The sequence below is a fragment of the Scleropages formosus genome, chromosome 14 (assembly GCF_900964775.1).
Source record: "Scleropages formosus chromosome 14, fSclFor1.1, whole genome shotgun sequence".
Lineage (NCBI taxonomy): Eukaryota > Metazoa > Chordata > Actinopteri > Osteoglossiformes > Osteoglossidae > Scleropages > Scleropages formosus.
In genome coordinates, this window is record NC_041819.1 from 23,224,332 (window position 1) to 23,243,110 (window position 18,779).

General features: G+C 49.7%; 1 protein-coding gene across 2 annotated transcripts in view; it reads left to right on the plus strand.

Annotated features, from left to right (window-relative positions):
- The window catches only part of LOC114912193 (bromodomain adjacent to zinc finger domain protein 2B-like), a 31,914-nt gene extending 13,303 nt beyond the window's left edge, over positions 1–18,611 (plus strand). The window contains exons 2-6 of one of the 2 annotated variants that reach the window (XM_029257888.1): positions 9,661–9,807; positions 14,526–14,723; positions 16,064–16,228; positions 16,893–17,059; positions 18,364–18,611. In XM_029257888.1, the coding sequence (XP_029113721.1) occupies positions 9,661–9,807; positions 14,526–14,723; positions 16,064–16,228; positions 16,893–17,059; positions 18,364–18,576 (890 nt within the window). In that variant the 3' untranslated portion in view covers positions 18,577–18,611. The remainder of the gene's footprint in view (positions 1–9,660; positions 9,808–14,525; positions 14,724–16,063; positions 16,229–16,892; positions 17,060–18,363) is intronic. The other variant, XM_029257889.1, reaches the window with a different exon arrangement.
- The last annotated feature ends 168 nt before the right edge of the window (positions 18,612–18,779 follow it).

An 18,779-nucleotide genomic window follows, 5' to 3' on the forward strand; every position in this document is an offset into this window, starting at 1 on the left:
TCAGGGTCGTGTAACAAATGTTATCTCGACACACTTTGATGTTCCTGCAGGTTCATGTTAATTGTTTGGGCAACATTTCGACAGTAAAGTATCGTGTGAAATATTGACGTGAGGCCGCATCTGCACTTTAGGAGGAATCGAAGGCCGTCGCACCTTTTATCCCCCGTAACTCGGCCGAGTTCCTTGGACGGTCTAATCGGGCTGATGGGAATATTAATTTTGCAAGGAAATGTGTTTTATGGAGATGGCTTGGAGGCAGAGAGGAAATTAGTTATTTTCTCAGCACATTCATCAAAATAAAAATAGTTGAGCTCGTATCCCGGGTGACTGAGCGCTGAGGACGGCGGCTGCGGGAGCTGCACTACGACGCTCTTCTCCTATTATTAATTTCCGGTGTTTTCGGGGGCATCGAATCGACCTTTGCCCGCCCTCCCCCGTAGCCGCGTTCTTTTTTACGCGGATGTTCGCGCGGCGACGGCTGCAAAATCTTGTTATTTGTGCGCCGCGTCTCTCTGCGCTGGTGCCTCGCGGATCCGGGACCGCGAGGGCCTCGCCGTTTTCTTCCCGGGTTTGTGTCGGGTTCCTTCGGGTGCTCTGGTTTCCTCCCACAGTCTGAAGATGTGTGTCTGAGGTGAAGTGGTGATTCTCAGTTGACTGTAGCCTCCGCGTGCGTGTGAGTGAACGAGTGTGTGCGATTGCTCTGCGATGGACACTGGGGGTACCCTGCCTCACGCCCTGTGCTTCCAGGATAGGCTCCAGACCTCCATGAGCCTCCGTCGGACAAGCGGTTATTAATAACGGTAAACAATTATTAAATAACTACTGTGTCCGCATCCAACTCTCTCGTCCTGTCGGTGCGATGCGCTTGTTGCGTTGAGACGTTCGGAGATGTGTGTCGCCCTGGAGGACGCGAGTGACCGTCGGCGTAAATAAAGGGTCAACGGCCCGATGACCGCACTCTTCTTCGGAACCGTGAAGACCCGGTCGTTCTTTGGCAGCCCGTGTGTTGGCGTTAAACATACTATTTTCCGTCCTCGAAAGTCTCAGACTTTGCATATCTGCATGTGTGCCACGTGTGAGGAGTAGCTAGTGGTGTGTTGATGTAGTGGTGCGAGCTGCTGCTTTTGGACCCGGAGGTTGTAGGTTCGAATCCCCCCTCGAGCACGGTACTTACCCTAGTTTACTCCGGTGAAAGCACCCGGCGGTGTAAATGGGTAAATAATCGTGTGATTGAAATAACACCTACTTGCCATGACTCCCCGCCTTCTAGTTGGAACCTCCTCTTGACACCGAAAAGGCGCAGAGTGACGCGCCTCCTTCCCGGGGCGAGTCGGACGAAATCCCGTGCGAGGAGCGGAGGGAGGAGGAGTCACGGCGTCCAGGTATTGAAAATGGACCTAAATGTTTCGGTCACATTTAACCCGAGCTGATTTTTCCCCCAAATTCGTTAAATGAGCGAAGCCTCGCCTGTCTCGCAAGGGATCGGAACTGCTGCGGTTCCGGGTTCGAGCCCCGGGGAGCGGGGGAGCGTTCTGGGTCGAATCCCTTTCGGCTCGAGGGGTCGAAGCGGTCCGTGGGCCTCGTCCCCGGCTCGTGGGCCATTAGCGCGTCGAACCCGCGCCGCGCCGGAAAAGGCAATTAGCTCCGCTTCACGGCGCGACATCAAACGGCGCCGTTCACTAATATATTCCCCGTTTTTTTCCTACTTTCATTAAGAACGTTTCACATTCTGAAATCAAGCTGCTAATGATTCCCAACAACAAAATGAATAGTTTACATATTTCTATCAGTTTTTTTTCCACTTTTTCTCACAACAAATCGCATAAAATGGATGTTGAGCGTGTTTTTAAGGCCTTTTTATCCAGTGAATTTTTCAGCTTTTTTTTTTTTCTTTTTTTTGCAGAGACCTTTAGCAACGTCTCCTCCGCCGGCCCTTCGTGTCACAAGCGGTTGTCAGTTTTCGCATATCTATATTCGCATATATGCGCACGCTCACTTTCCCGTCTGTTTAATAATGTCGTTTCGGGTGTTTCTGCGACCCGCGTTTCTGTGCCCAGGCGTTTGTGCTTAGTGGCTAAAGGCGCCGCATTGGTTCTACTCACCTCTGCTGTGTTTACTGCTCTTGTTCCTCACTGTGGTGATGAGTGACACGGTGATGAGTGTCGGTCATGGGTGTCAGGATGATGAGAGATGCGGTGATGATCGTTTGCGATGAGCGTTGAGGTGACGAGCGAGTGGAGATGAGCGTCGATGATGAGCGACAAGGTGATGAGTGTCGGTGATGAGTGACGCGGTGAAGAACGCTCCACGCAGTCATGAGACGTATCAGCCAACAATGAGGGTGTTTGTTTTTTTTTTTTTTTTTTTAATGTTAATATTCTTTGAAGTCAATAACAGTAATAAAATAAAAAAAACGACTTGAAAAGTCATGCAAATGTTTAATATTTGTATTTATTATGTCCGCGTGAGATTTTCACACTTTCACACGACCCGGCTTGAATATCGACTGAGGGGTGTGTGTTCTTGAGCTTTTGCTCACGGGCATTTCGGATGTGCGAGCAGAACGAGTTATGAACACGCTTCCAGCCCCAAAGTGTACAGGACCCCCCCCCCCCCCCATACACACACACCCTTAATTCCTTCTCCGTACGATTGCACATAATACACACGTATTATTATAATGTAATTCCAGCTCGCTGTAATTTATGGAGAACATCTGGGTGCGGCAGGTGTGTGGGAACTCGAAGGCATCGGGCCCAGGTGTGTGTATGCAGACACGCACGCACACACACACACACACACACGCCCTTTCATCGACAGAGCGCCTCAGGTTGCTCGCATTTTATTTGTTTATCGATTTATTTGTTTAGTTCATGAAGCCGTTGGATATTCGTATCTCGGGGCAGCGCCGCACGCACGCACCTGGGCCTCGTACCTGCTGCGGGTCCTCTTGTTTTTGCGGTCCCGCTCTCCGCCGCTAGTGGCCGCCGTCACGATCGGCACGAGGACGCGGGGGGGGGGGGGGGGGGGCTTGCGGAGCTGCGGCCCGATAAGCCGGCGGTTACATCCGTTCGTCTGCGTTTCGCAACGGAATCCGCAATGATGCGGCGACTGCGCTCGCTCGGGGGGCCGCCGTTCCTACAAATTATCGTGCGAAAGGAGGGCATCTCTTAGCAGCTGCTGGCACCCATCGGTCGCTGCAGTGACACGTACGCAAGCACACAGCCGTTTTTCCTTTCCTCTAACCAGATGAGCCTCACACACACACACACACACACACGGTGTATTTATTCATTTTTTTCCAGACACTTTTCTCCAAGGCAGCTTACATTGTTAATCTTCCTACGGTTATTTACCCATCTATACAGCTGGTCATTTTATTGTAGGGATTTAGGGGGAGTTCCTTGCACGGGGGTAATACAGCTGGAGGTGGGATTCGAACCTGCAACCTTTTGGTCTCTACCCGCTGTCCCCGGTTAAAGCAGTCATTCCATTTCCCGTTAGGTCGCCGTCAGGGCCGTTTGCGCCGAGGACCTCGGACGCAATCGGGACGTCGAAGCCCTAGATCCGTTCGGCCCCGTTTGACTTCGGCTCTGGGTTCGAGTGGCTCTCGTAGGAAGCGGAACCGAAGCGAAGGGAACTCGGCTTTTCGCTGCGTCTTTCGCCACACGGCACGTCGACTAAGGCTTTTTTTTTTTTTAAAGGCTTAAACCCCACACTGACCCGCTCCGGACAGCGGAGCGAGATGAATAACTCGTTTATGATGCTTTTTACCTACAAATCCTGCGCTTCCGAGCCGTGTCTCCATGCGGTTCGTAGGAGGCCCTCGGGTCCGGGGACGAGGCTCGGAACGCCATCGCCGGCCTGCGGCCGCCCGCGCTCGTGGTCGGTCTTTCGAAGTCGGAGATGTCGAGGGTCCGCGCAGGGGGGCCCAGAATAACCGGCGCATCACACCTCCGCCGAGCCTGTCTCTGCCCATCAGACACGCTGACATCTCGCATTAACGAAAGGGCTTTTAATTAAGGCCGCGCTCGCCGTGCCGCTCCGGGATAATCGCTCCCTGCTCCTCGCGAGCGCCGCCGCTGCTCCTTCCTATTCTTTTAAGGAGGATCCGTCAGCTCGGCAACAAGTCGGCGCGATTAAGGACGGATGATGTAATGCGCTGTAAGGAAGACTCGGGTCATGCGCTGCTTCAAAGCCGTCCGGGGGGGAGGGGGGGGACGTCCAGAACCGCTCGGCTCGGTCGGGCCCGTTTGGTTTTCGCGGCGCGGCGTTAACTCTCGTCTCGCAGCGCTTTCCTTTACAGCTCCTTTCATTTTGTGTCATTTCCCTTTCATCTTTTCCTTACAAATGTTGAGGCTATGAATTTTTCAATAAATGTATCCATTTGTTTGTTTGTTTGTTTGTTTGTTTGTTTGTTAGTATTTTCTTGTCATTTGTCAAGATTGATTTTTACAAAGAACTTTTCGTCAAACTTTGTTAGGTAAAGCGCAGAGATTCTCGGTTCTGGCTCCGTTGCGGTGGAACGACCTCCCTCTCCCACTCAGAACTGCTGAATCCCTGTCCGCATTTAAAAAGGGTCTTAAAACTCACCTCTTCTACACTCACTTCGCCCATCCTCTCTTAAGTTCATGTAAGGTGTAAATGTTCACACGCTATAACTTTAAGATCATGCTGGATAAACCTTTACACAGCTACTCCTCTAATGTAGCGTAAATGTTTATATATCTCAAAAAAAATTACTAGGAAGGTGGTCAGGAATCGTCGATATTGAGATAAAGTTGTACGCAGCTGCTGGTGTGATGAACGTCAGTTCATATGGTGGAAAGAAACAATCTAACTGTACTTAAGAATCACACGTCTGCATCTAAGTGTCTCTTCCTCCGAATGGAATGAACACATTGTGTTTTCTGCGAGATGTACGTCACTGGGGGGAAAAGCCAAAAGCTACATGAATAAACGTGAATTGTAATTACCCACCTGTATTTCCACACCCAGCCACTAGTTGGCAGCAAAGTGCACTGACGCACAATAAGACCCAACTCGCTTCCACTGTGTTCACAGCTCCTGCCTCGTGTTCCTTGCTTATCAGTGCTCCCGATGGCAAAATATAGCCCATGTTTATGGGGTAAATCGGTGAACAGTTTGCGCTGGAGTTTGTTTGGACGGCATGTTATATACATTTTTAGTAGCTTGTTTTAACGGGGGGGCACGGTGGCGCAGCGGGTTTGGCCGGGTCCCGCTCCCTGGTGGGTCTGGGTTCGAGTCCTCCTTGGGGAGCCTTGCGATGGACTGGCATCCCGTCCTGGGTGTGTCCCCTCCCCCTCGCTGGGCTAGGCTCCGGCTCGCTGCGACCCAGCTCGGGACAAGCGGCTTCAGACTCTGTGTGCGTGCCATAATTTTTTTACCGATTATATCTGATCGTATCTCTATATCCGAGACTTTTACAGAACCTTCCCAGAGAAGAAATGGAGGTACACTTTTATTGATTGTGCAGATAATAAGGCCTGTTGAAAGTGACCTTTTTTCGCTTGAGATGCGAACAAATCGAGTTACGAACACGCCCCTGATCCCGATTCTATATGTGAATTTACAGTCCAGTGTGTACAGTATTGATGTTGTATGGAGTCACTCTGAATACAGTGTATATTAAATATGAGTTATTAAAAAGAGTTCCTCCGACGTCCACTTTTGGTTTCTGTTAGAGATGCAACCGGCGTGCAAGACGTTGTGATGAAACAATGGTGTGATGAAGGAGCTCCGTCTCGCTGAGACCGGAAGGAGTGAAAGAGCTCGTCGGCTTTTTTGACGCGTGAGCCGCTTGCTCCCGGAGCCCCCCGAACGACCCCCGCGGGTGGAGGGAGGGAGGGAGGGAGAGAGAGAGAGAGAGAGAGAGAGAGAGAGAGAGAGAGAGAGAGAGAGAGAGAGAGAGAGAGAGAGAGAGGTGCTGCCTCTGTCTTGGCTCTGTCCCCCCCCCCCCCCCCCTCGTGCGGACATGTGATTTACTTGTGGGGTTTCCGCTTCGGCAGTTCAGGAGCCATCATGGCTCGCTTCACCTTCATTGTGCACTGCTCTTGTTTTACCTCGTATCAGCATTTTTCCGTGTGTCTGAGGTGGTGCAGGTCTTTATTGCCCCCCCCGAAACTCACCCGATGTGTCTGGTGACGCCGCTGCATCGCAGCCATTCCCTTGTGCCACGAGTGCGTCCCCCTGCAACCGAGGTGCCGCGTTCCGGCCCGCGTAGCCGAGGAGCCCCAGAGCGGAGGAACCCTACCCGGTTCGTCCGGACCCGAGAGGGACGACCGTTGGGCTTCGGTTCCGTTCCCCGTCGGAGTTTCCGACCAAACCTCTGACCGCTCCGGTCGTCGTCTCCTGCAAACACACACTTGGGTTTAAAGGGAGGCAGCAGGGGGCGCAGCGGTTAGCGCTCTGGCCTAACAATCCGGAAGCACTTGAGTTTGAATCCCACCTCCTGCCGCTCTCCCCTCGATCGAGGTACTTGGCCCAAATTGATTGAGAATTACCCATCTGCACGTGAGGGTAAATCAGTGCAAGTACCTCACCACTGCGAGTCACTTTGGTGGAAAGTGTGAAATAACAATAAAATGTAAACATGTAAAAAATTGTGTTCGTGGGGCTTCGCTGTAATGTTTAATTTGTCCTTTTTAAACGTTCCTGCTTGAGATTAGGAGGGAAATCCAACCGGTTCCTGACCGGTCGCTGACCACTGGTCACCTGCTTTCACATCTACGTTTGTACGGTAAGAATGGAGTGCAGCGATTACTGTGATTTACCTCTTTAGCAGCCTGGGTCATTTTTACTGCAAGGTAAGTACCTTGATTGAGGGTACTGCAGCGAGAGGTGGGCTTCGAACACGAGCCTTTCAGGTTGAAGGCGGCAGCCCCAAATGCGACGCTCTGTGTGTGTGTGTGTGTGAGAGAGAGGCCTTCAGAGACGCTCTTTGTTCCTGTCTGAAAGAAGCAGCCGTTTCCACCCCTTTCATCCTGCCCTTCACGCGTGTCATCTGCAATATGCCTGTGATGGGCGCCCAAGAAACCCCCCTCCCCCCCGTGGGGTGGGACACTCCCCCGCCCATCGTCCTCTCTCTCGCTCGCTCGCTCGCTCGCCCTCGCATTCAGAGCACCTCATTTGCATGACAGGTAGCGGAGTGTTTTCCGAACCTCCCGTTTGTCCTTCCTCCCTCTGTGTCCGTCATCCCCCCCCTCCCCCTCGGGAGTAAATTTCTCTGCTCGTTTAATAACTGAGATGGGGGGGGGCAACAGTTGAGCAAATGAATTGGAAGTGAACACAGAACTACTGCTTTGTGTGTGTGTGTGTGTGAGAGAGAGAGACAGACACAGCAACTGGAGTTCAATGGTCCTCCACTCACATCGGTCCATTTCCACAGCCACTGGGTTTGAGACCTGCGTTCGCGACCCGACCCACTTCTCACATCCATACGCTGTTAATATTCCCCACAGGTGCGTTCCACACACTCCTCCATGACACACACACCCGTCTGTTGTGAAGCTAAGATTCTGTTCCCATTGCTATTTTTAGTGTAGTATTTCAGCGTAAGGACCCTACTCAAGGGTACTCCATTCAGAAGGGGGATGCGAACCTGCGTCCTTTGAGTCCAAAGACTGTGACTCTAACCGCTACGCCACCTGCTGCAGTAAATTGCAGTATTCACATAGTTTATTAAGCTGGGTACTTTTACTGTGGTAATTTGAGGTAAGCGCCTTAGCTAAGGCTACTCTAGCAGGAAAGGGATTCAAACCCACAGCCTACAGATTTAAAGGTCATGTCCTTACCTGCTGCAATACTGGGGACCTTTTTTTACTGAACTTTTTTGGGTTAAATCCCATTCAGGGGGTTCAGGAGAAGGTCTGTGATTTTGAACCAATGACCACGTGGACCTGAGTTCCAGTCGTTGGATCCGAACGATGCTGTGAAACAAACAACCAACATTACTAACTGATGGTCCAGTGCAGGGCCACGGGGGAGCAAAGTCTATCCTGGAAGCGTGAGATGTGAGGAAGGGTCCATCCTGGACAGGACAGCAGTCCATCACGGGGCATAAAAAAAAAAAAATACGATGAAATAAATGAAAATAAGAGCCCGTGTTTAGTTAAAATGAAAAATAAATAAAACCCCAGGGACGGAGCGGGGGGGCGTAACGGTTAGAGCCGTGGCTGAGTTCGGCTGAGAGCCCAATAGGAAACCAGAGCACAAAAGCGGGAGCGCAGCCATCGCACCTCATCAATCACAATAATTTCTTTTGGGGTTTTGGAGGTGCTGCCCCCTGCTGGTGGGGCGGGGAGCTGCGGTTCCCTTCCGGGGCCGCGCAGAGACGCGTTGCTCCGGACTCCGGCCCCTCGCTCCACCGGGCCGTTGCCTTGAACGGGCTGAAGAGATCGGCTAGAGAAGTTCGTGTCATCCCCACCAGCAGAGGGCGCAGCGGTGGAGGAAAAGCATCTCATTCCACGAGCAGCCTGGTCCGGATCCCAGCAAACACATTCCGGTCCTCTTGGTTAATAAGTCGTAAAGCGTTTCATCACCGTGTTTGTACTCTGCAATCCACAAGCCTTAACTGATAGAGTTTTAGTAATCAATTATTAATATGAGTTATTAGACGCTATTATTGTTATTCAATTGTCTCGGGAGACTTTACAGGTCCTTAATAGGCCTCCTTTTAATTTAATAAGTTACTCTTCTGAAAAGTCGCCCCTCCGGAAGAAACCTGCCCCCCCCCGCGCAGCGCTCCCGTCATCCCGCACCGAGCACTAGGCGAGATCCCAGCCGGGGGGGCGGTGGCGAAAGCCTTTGAATCGGAAGGACTCGGGTTCGAAACCCCTCTCCTGTTTTACTTCTAATAAAAATTCCTCAGGTAAATCGGTGTAAGTAGCTCAGTTTGCAAAATGAACGCTGCAAGTGACTTTGGAGAAAAGTGTGAGAGATTAATTTGTCATAAATTAATAATAATCTGTCTCCTCTTTGATGGTGACTATAGAGGTGTTTATAATAATAACCCCTTTATTATAAGCACGTGCTTCCAGCGCGACAGTGTCCCAGTAGGGGGCGCCGGGCGGAGCTACGATGCGAAACGCGGTGTGAGAACTGCTTTTCAGTTACTGATCAGTTACGCTCATTGTTGCGACATAAGCGCGGTAATACCGTGGTACCCGTCCCCGGAGGGAAATAATCACAGGGCACAGGTAGATTACTGTTATTTATGTGAAGGATTATTGGGCGCTGAATTTCCGCGATGAACGTTGGCCATCTTGAGCACGGTAAAGGCCGTGTTTACTTTTCCAATCATTGTTGGGTTTATACAGGAAAATACCTGCATTTTTACTCATTCATACAGTAGGGTCATTTTTACTGGTCACTGTCAGGGGTTTGAGTCCCTGTCGGAGCGGATAGGTGCGTGTGGGGTGTGCGAGAGCGTGTGCGTTCGTGGTCTGTCTGCGACTCAGTTAAAACACTGCGCAGTGTGGTGATGTACCTGTCCTGCAGGGGGCGCTGTCTCAACCGTGGGGCACCTGAGCCCTGCGGGGCTGACCCAGGGTGTGTGCCATGTGCTGGAAGTAACCCTGTGTGTGTGTGTGTGTGTGTGTGCGCAAAACGGTGCTGACGGAACGGTGTCCTCTCTCACAGGCATGGAGTCCGGAGAGCGGCTCGCTCGGCCTTCGTCTGCCTCGCCGTCCGTTCACACGCCTCCCCCCGCCGCCACCTCGACCCCGAACCCGTCCTCCAAGAGCCTGGGTCCCAGCGCAGCCCTCGGGTCCGTGCCAGCCAGCTGCGGTAAGGACGCACGCACATACGCACGCACGCACGCACGCACGCACTGTATACCTATATAGGATCTGTCCCCCTTTATCCCAAAATAGTGGGACCATAGGAATTACATTGTTCACTGCATCAATGGGTAAATCAGTGTAGTTTAACGTTCTAAGTCACTTTGAAGAGAAGTGTCATGTGCATGTGGGGCAGCTGCTATTGCGGTAGTTGGAGCTGTTGCCTTTGGACCCGTAGGTTGTTGGTTTGATTCCCACCTCTGGCCGTAGTACCCTCGAGCAAAGTGCTTACCTTAAATTCTTATAGTAAAATTACCCAGCGGTCTAAATGGGTGAACAATTGTAAATAGATTAACATTGTAAGTCACTTTGGAGAAAAGTGTCAGGTAAATGTACAAAGGCAATAATTGTAATAATAGCAATTAGCAGAATGAACAGTTTTCTCTTAATATGCTGTGTGTGATATTTAAATTGAAATATGTAAATATTTAACTTAGTTGACTACGTTTAAATCAGCCACCTGCTTCCAAAAGGCGACTCTTACTAAGTGTCAGTGAAATGTCCCTCAACTCCACATCCTCCTCATTACCTCACTTTACACGAGCTCAGGAACGGGGGCCGAGCAGGTAACCATCCCCCTCCCGGCCCCAGTTAACCCAGCGCGAGGTCCCCCCCCCCCCCCCCGCCCCTTCGGGGCCGAGACGCGGCGCTGATCCTCGCTTCATCCCGGCGCGAAAATAGGATGCAAATTTCCCAACTGTGATTAGACGTTTTTTTCCTTTAATGATAAGAAAAGCTGAGCAAGAAAACGGGTCCTGTTCCCCCCGAATGGATGGAGCACTTTCAAGGTTCCCTCATGCATTAAACATGTGTGTCGCCTGCGCTCGCCGCGTCCTTGGATATTACCAGATAAGCACATTTGCACGAATTAAACGGCGAAAGCGAAAGCGGCTCAAGCTGCTGTTTCTGTTTGGAGAATAAAGCAAATTAAAAGGAGCCGCTGTGTCACATTTCCCTGCTCGTGCGGATGGGTGAAGGGTGCGAGCGAGCGAGCGAGCGAGCGAATGAGGGCCCGATCTGCCGAGGCGACGCACTTGTGTGGCTCTGTGCCGTGGTGCTGATGCTGTGTGGTCAAGGGAATGTTGTGCGATGATGGTGATGCTGTGTTGTCATGACGATGTTGTGTTGTGATGCTGTGTGCTATTTGTGTTGCTGTTTCATCATGGTGATGTGTGGTCACAGCAATGCTGTCTAATGACACCAATGCGGTGTTGTCGTTTTTGCTGTGTTGTCATGCCGGTGTGTTGTTATGGCAATGACGTGTTGTCGTGGCGATGTTATGTGATGATGGGAATGCTGTATAATAACGACATGGTGTAGTTGTGCCTATGCTGTGTTGTCATGGTGACACTGTGCAGCCACTGTGATGCCGTATGGTAATAACACATGTTCTGTGGTGATGCTGATACTGTGTGGTCCTCCCAGTGTTGTGTTGTGATGGTGATGCTGTGTTGTCATGGCGATGTGGTGATGCTGTGTTGTCATGGCGATGTGGTGGTGGTGATGCTGCGTTGTCATGGCGATGTGCTGGCGGTGAAGCTGTATTGTTGTGGTGATACGGTGATGCTGTGTTGTCACGGCGATGTGGTGGTGATGCTGTGTTGTCACGGCGATGTACGGTCCTGGAGATGCAGCTGTATTGGCAGAGTTCATCGTCCCTCGGTGGGACATCAGGTTCACGCAGGAGGTTTCTAAGCGTTCGGGAAGAAATCCGACTCCTTAATCTTTCCACAGAACCCATAATGTAATGGATCCCGTAAGGTGTCTCAGATGACTGACAGCGAAGGAGCTCAGCATTAAGCGTGGAAAAGGGCAAAGGCACTTTACCTTTATTCGATCACTCCCACCATTAGCAGGATATTTTATTTCTCCCTTTGATTTAAGAGGCTTTTGCTCACGTTTTCCTCTCTGTCTTTCACAGCCAAGCGGTAGAAACCGACGCGTACAGCGCTCGCCTTTAAAAAAATTACAACTGCTAATATGAGGAGGATCATAAACAATTCATAAGAGTCGAAAATGCCGAGCGGACAGAAAACGAAAAGGTAAATGATAAGCAAAGCGGAAGCTTCGGTCGGGAGACAACGGCGCAGCGACGAGACGAAACGATGGGACGAAAATGCAAAAACGCATCGGAGGATTTTTAACAAGGACACCTGAGATTTTCATGACCGCGTTCGTTACCGCGTTTAAAGTGTGCATTTTTTTGGAGCGTGAGCAAGAAGCGAACAGAACATGTTCGGTTCGAACCTCTTTGTAGCCTGGCATTGTTTTTCCCGTCACGATTTCTATTTTAAGCTGGGATCTTATGTTTTAAAAATACCAATAATGTGCAGAAGGATGTAAAAAGAATAAAATTAATAATAAAGAGAAAAGGCTTCCTGTCTCTAGTCTGCGTAAAATACCCAAAAATGGAGATATTTGTGGATCGTTGCTCTAAGTGTCTGTGTGTGTAACATAACAAGTACTGCTATTAATATATTCATTTATTCGTTTATCGGACAGTTTTCTCCAGGGCTGCTCGCGCAAAGGTAAAGCAGGGTCATTTTTACTGGTTCCATTCGGGGTTAGTACCTCAGTCAAGGGTACTGAAACAGGAGCGGGGATTTAAACCAACAGCCGTCACGTTGTGTGTCAGTGGCTCCAACCAACACGCCCCCTACTGGCCCCTGTAAATATCACGTCACCTTTAAATGCACTGGTGGTCTTTCTGACGCAACGGAAGATATTTTCTCGTGTTTCTTAGGTTGAAATCCCAGCTCGTCAAAGGTGACCAGTTCCCTTGTCTTTAGGGGATGTGGTCGATTCCTGAACAATCCCAGAATGCACTGTTCTTGGGCGCTCTCCCCACGCGGTGCTCTTCCCCCCCCTTCCTCCTCCACCTTCGTTTGTCAAATAAATGTTGGAAAAACATCAGGAAACTATGAAATTTATTAACTTTTTTTTCCAGAATTCTTGAGAATTTTTACTCACACATAGATTTTTTTATTTAAATAATTCTAATTATTGACAAGAAAATAACGTAGATATTGTACATGTGACAGAATATTCTAGACCATTATAGAAAGTGCCAAGACATTGCAGAAAGCATCAGATCCTAGAAGGTACTGGAATATTTGGAGCTTGGAACCCGGTGTCAAAATTGACCAAAATTTTCTCATTTCAAGAACATTTTTCTAAAAACTGACATACAGGTCAAACTAACGGCAAAAATCAGATTAATCTCACAAAACTGAATGGAAAATACGAAAAAAATGGACACAATAAAAATTCAGTTACATTGTGTTGTCCCTCGTTTACACACAAAGCACATGTTCCACAGCTGCACCCGGGTAGCGGGAGCACTTGGCGGCGGAAGGTTCTGGAACAGAAGTGTTTGTTTTAGCATTGAATTATTTCTCATTTAATTGCATTGGCATTTTTTTCTTCATTTAATGAAAAAGAAATAATTTTTCAGCATTTATTTATTTATTTATTTATGTATATCTGTTTATCTATTTACTTACAACAATTCAGCACTGGCTCACAGAACAACACACTGAGAAAGTGCAAGTACATACCCTATACTGTACACTATATACTATACACTCTACACTATACATGATACACTTTATACTATGCAGTATACACTGTTCACGATACATTATATACCATGCACTATACACTGTACACCATACGCTACTGTATATATACACTGTGTACTGTACACTGTCCATCATACACTCTCACTATACATGATACACTATATACTGTACACTATATGCTATATACTGTTGACAATATACTGTACACCGTATGCTAGTGTATATATACACTATATACTATACACTGTTCACCATACACTCTACACTATACATGATACACTGTACACTATACACTATTCACGATATACTATACATGATACACTATACACTGTACACCATACACTATATATTATACACTATACGCTGTTCTCAATTCACTGTACACGATACACTATATACTGTACACCATACGCTAGTGTATACATACACTATATACCGTACACTACACTATACGTGATACACTATATACTATACACTGTTCACTATACAATTTGCTATACACTGCACACAATACACTATATACTACACACCGTTCACTATATACTATACACAGTACACTATATACTATACACTGTTCACTGTACTGTTTGCATTGTTTACTACATATGATACACAATACATTATAACAATGTTCACAATACGCTATACACGCTACACAATAAAAGGGCAAAAGGTGACGATGTTTCACAGGTATGGTCGTGTTGCTGTATTTTAGTCATGAATTCCGGAAGGGTGCCCAGACATTCCGGAATTTCCTTTAACCCACGATGCAGACGAGATGTCGACGTTTCCAGGAGAAGGAAGCGAAACGCTTCGCTCCTCCACGTAACGTCGTCTTTCGGACCGTGACGATAAGCGCGTTTCCCTGCCACGTGTGTAAGAGTGGTCAGATGGAGAAGTGGGTTTGGGTTGTGCTTTAATACGAATGCGAATCAAAGTGGATGCCAGACGTTTTTCGGGGGGTCGAGGGAACACCATTCTAGTGAGCTTGTACCGCCCCCTCCCCCCGACGCGGTTCGAGGGCCCCCTGCATTCGTCCTTGACGAGTTGCCTTTCGACCGCCCCGCCGCCGTGTCTCCCGCAGGGCCGCTGTTCCGGACGACGCGCGAGCAGCCCTTCGGCGTGTCCGGCGCCTCAAGTGCCTTCCCGTTCGTGGGCCACCCCGCCTTCGGCCTCTACACCGCGAGCACGGGCTGCTCCGAATTTGGGGGCCTGGGGAACCTGGGGACCCTCGGCGTGACCCCAGCCCTGGCCGCTCACCCTCAGCTGGGGGCATTTCCAGGTACGTCAGCGGGGCGCAAATCATAAGGATGGGGGAACATCAACGGGGTCGGTGGGTAGCGTGATGGTTAGAGTTCCTGCTTTTCATTCAAAGGACCTGGGTTCAAATCCCACCTCCTGCTATAGTACCCTTGAGCAAGGTGCTTCCCCTGAACTGACAGGGTGAAAATTACCCAGCTCTAAAAACGGGTATATGGGGAACCAGGTGGCATTATAGACATCGCCATTAAATCGGAAGGTCCCAGGTCTGAATCCCACTTCTACTGCAGCCCTAAGTTTTTGGGGGAGAATAGGTACTGTAACACTAATAACTGTTGTATGGTGCTCAGAAGACCTGGGTTCAAGTCCCCCCTACATTTAGCTGAGCCATTTATATACAGCAACTTACAGTTATTTACCCATTTATATACTTGGGAAACTTTACTGGGGCACTTTAGGGTAAGTACCTTGCACGAGGGTTTTACAGCTTGAGGTGGGATTCAAACCTGTGACCTTTGGGTCCAAAAACAGCAGGTCTAAACTCTACACTACTAGTTTTCCCATTTCCTTCTTGATGGATATATGGGACACTACGTAGCGTAGGAGGCATTGCCGTTTAAATGAAGAGATCCCTGGTTCGAATCCCACTTTAGGGGCAGCAGATAGCATAACACTAATAATTCAAAGGACCTAGGTTCAAATCCCACCTCCTGCTGTAGAACCCTTGACCAAGGTGTTTACCCTGAATCGATACAGTAAAAGTTACCTGGCTGTATAAATGTGTAAATTGGTGTAAATCGCTTTGGGGCAAAGCATCAGCTAAATGAATAAAAGTGTTGAATGCGGAGCCAGTAAACGAAGATGTGCTTTCACAGCGGTAAAACGCACCCGGGGGGGGGTGTCGAGTGGTGCGATCGGTCGCTGATGTTTTTAATTATTTTGTGTTTTCTTTCAAAAATGCTCTTTTCCAGTGTGGCCTCTGCCTAGAATCTGTTTACCGCGCAGTTAAACCGCTCTTGGCTGGGCTCCAAACGATCATAGTCCTTCACATTTTTTGCTCCTGCTCTCTACATCGATTTACCGTGCTATTAATACTCGTTTTGGCGCAGAATTCCCAAATATTTTTTCAAGCGTCAGCTTTTTTTCTAGTGGTTTCGCATTTTTTGTTCATTTCTGCTTATTAAAATAAGTTATTGAGAGCTGGGTCTTCATCGCAGTCGGCCGTTCAGTCAGGGAGGAGAGCTCCGGTGCGTCGGTAACTTACCGTGGTACTCGCGGTGAAGTGCCGTGTAGACGTGCACGTATTTCGGGCGATGGGTGCGTTGGCCGGTGAGCGCATGCTGCATTACCTCTATGTTGCAGAGTGGTGGCGCACCGCCGAGGCTCACGGGAGGAGTGTGGCCGCCTTCTTCCCCCAGCTCCTCGGTCTCCCCCCTCTGTTCGGCCCCTCCGTTCAGAGCCACGCCCCCAGCCCCCCCGAGGCCCGGACCCCGAACAGGAACGGCCGAGACACGCCCACAAATACAGGTGCTTTCGGAGAGACGTCTTCAGCGGAGAAGAGCGTGACGCTCAGACAAGCACATGCGTAGTATTACAGTTATTAGCCCAAAGGTCGTGGGTTCGAATCCCACCTGCAGCTGTAGTGCCCTTGAGCAAGGTACTTACCCTAAATTGCTCCAGTAAAATTAGCCAGCTGTGTAAATGGGGAAATAATTGTAACCTTGACACTATAAGTTGCTTTGGAGAAAAGCATCAGCTAAATGAATAAATATAAATATTATGGAAACATGAAGATCTCCGCAGGTGTGCGTGACATTATTTCTACAGACGTCTGCTGTAGATTTTCTGTTGGGGTGTACAGAGTGGAAAGTATTCTGGTAATTTTCTTATTTCACTGTATAATTTAATTTTAAAAATATAATTTATATGTATACAATGTAATTAAAAAAATACATATCTATAAAAAAGAAAAAATAATTAAAAAAACAATCATTTATATGTACAGTGTGTTTTTTTTTTTCTCCTCCTTTTCCACGGCTCACTGTTTTTTGACTGCTTTTTGCACAGCTCAACGCTGCACAGCACACTTTTTTGTCTGTATATTTCATATTTCATCGTTCTCGCTCGCTCGCATCAGCGGCGCCCCGGTGTGTGACGCTTCGGTCCCCCGTCCCCCGTTCTGCTCCCTCAGGGCTGAACGGCTCTGTGAACGGGAGCGCCGCCTCGGCGTCCTCGGGGGGGCGCTCTCTGGCCAGCACGCCCCCGGCGCTGGGGACTCCCGAACACAAGAAAACCACGAGCGGGAGCGAGGGAGGCGAGCAGGCGAGCAGGAAAGGCAGCCACAGGACGAAAGACAAGGTGAGACGCTCCGCGCCGTCCTCTGCCGGACGCTTCGGCTTCCGCGTCTGGGACCGGAAATCTGTTCTTAACTCGTCTCGTTCGTGGGATAGAACAGGCGATCTCGTAAAATTTAGAGTGGGGCTCGAACCCGCAACCTTGTACGCTGACTGACGGTTTATTTCGGTTCCAGTAACTCCTATTCTGTGCTGATTGTTGCCAATTTATGCCATGAACACATGGATCATTGATCCCCTTAGAAAGTAGCAACAGTCACGAACACGAGACACGCGAGGTGTAAACACCGTGGAAGCGAGTTGAATTACTGCAGTTGTTCCCACACTCCTGTTCCGCTTGGTTGCTCTCTACTGCCATCTGTCGGCTCGCTCTGTAAATGCTGCTCACGTTCGCTCGTCAACACACAGGAAACTTTTACAAAAGCCAACCAAGCAGCGACAACAACCGCTTGTCCCCAGAGGGGTCGCGGTGAACCGGGGCCCCGCGCCTGGCAAGATGGGGCGCGGGGCCGAGAGGGGCGGGGACACGCCCGCGACGGGACGGGACGCCGGTCCATCGCGGGGCACCCCGAGCGGGATTCGAACCCCAGACCCACCACGCAGAAGGCACCGGTCAAACCTGCCGCGCCACCCCGTTTTTAAAAAATTAAAAATAAAAGCTTAAACTGGGAAATGCTTATATCTTTGGGGGCTGTAAACTCACAAAAACTGAGGATCGGTGTTTATCGCGTGGGAAATTACTTAGTAGTTGTGATTATCTGCTGTAATTGGAATTGGTGTTTCTTAGACATCAAGTACACTTTTTACTATGTTGCCTGCACCCTTTATATCGGGGGAGGGGGGGGGTGTATTCACAGCTTCCCCCTTGGCTTTAAAGGGCACGGGTTCGTGTCCCGCCTCCTGTTGTAGTTACCATGAAATAAAGTGGTAAAAATTACTCAGCTGTGTAGATGGATAAATCAATGTAAGTAGCTTATCATTGGAGGAAAGTGTAAAATTGCGGACTTACAGTGTTAAGGTACCTAGGTATTTACCCATTTATACTGGAGCAATTTAGGGTAATACAGCTGCGGGTGGGATTCGAACCTGCAACCCTCGGGTCCTGAATAAGTTTAAATGTAAAGTGAAACATTTGAATAAAGCCACAGAAACAGTAAGTGTAGGAGGCTTTAGATTGACGCCGTTTGCCGCAGAAAGCGCTGCTGACGCGACACCTTGCTGTCTGGGGCGTCGATGCCGGAGATGCGCTTCACCGGACCGGTACTTTTCGCAGCCGTGTTGACTGACAGCTCCGCTGCCTGGTTGCAGAAGCAAAGCAAGGAGGCGTCGGGGATGTGCAGCAACAGCGAGAGCGAGTCGGGCTCCCGCTCGGACAGCTCCAGCGAGGCCGTGAGCAGCGCCGAGTCCGAGGACCTGGAAGACGAGGACGACGACGAGGAAGACGCTCCGAGCGCCGACAGCGAGGACTCCGACTCCGGGAAGGAATCCCAAGAGAAGAGGAAGGTGAAGGTAGAGCACTGAGTTTGGGCGGCTCTGCCGGGGGGTCGACTCGAAGGAGTGCGGGTAGAGCGGAGTCAGGCCGGGGTCCGGGGGTCGCCGGGCGCTCAGATTTTGAAATTCTTCCCCGCCTCCTCCAGGTGCCACCGCAGAGTCTGGTCAAGGGTACGGTGGAGGGGCCCGAGGAGCTCCAGGGCAAAAATGGCACCGTGCTCCCGAGCTTTCCC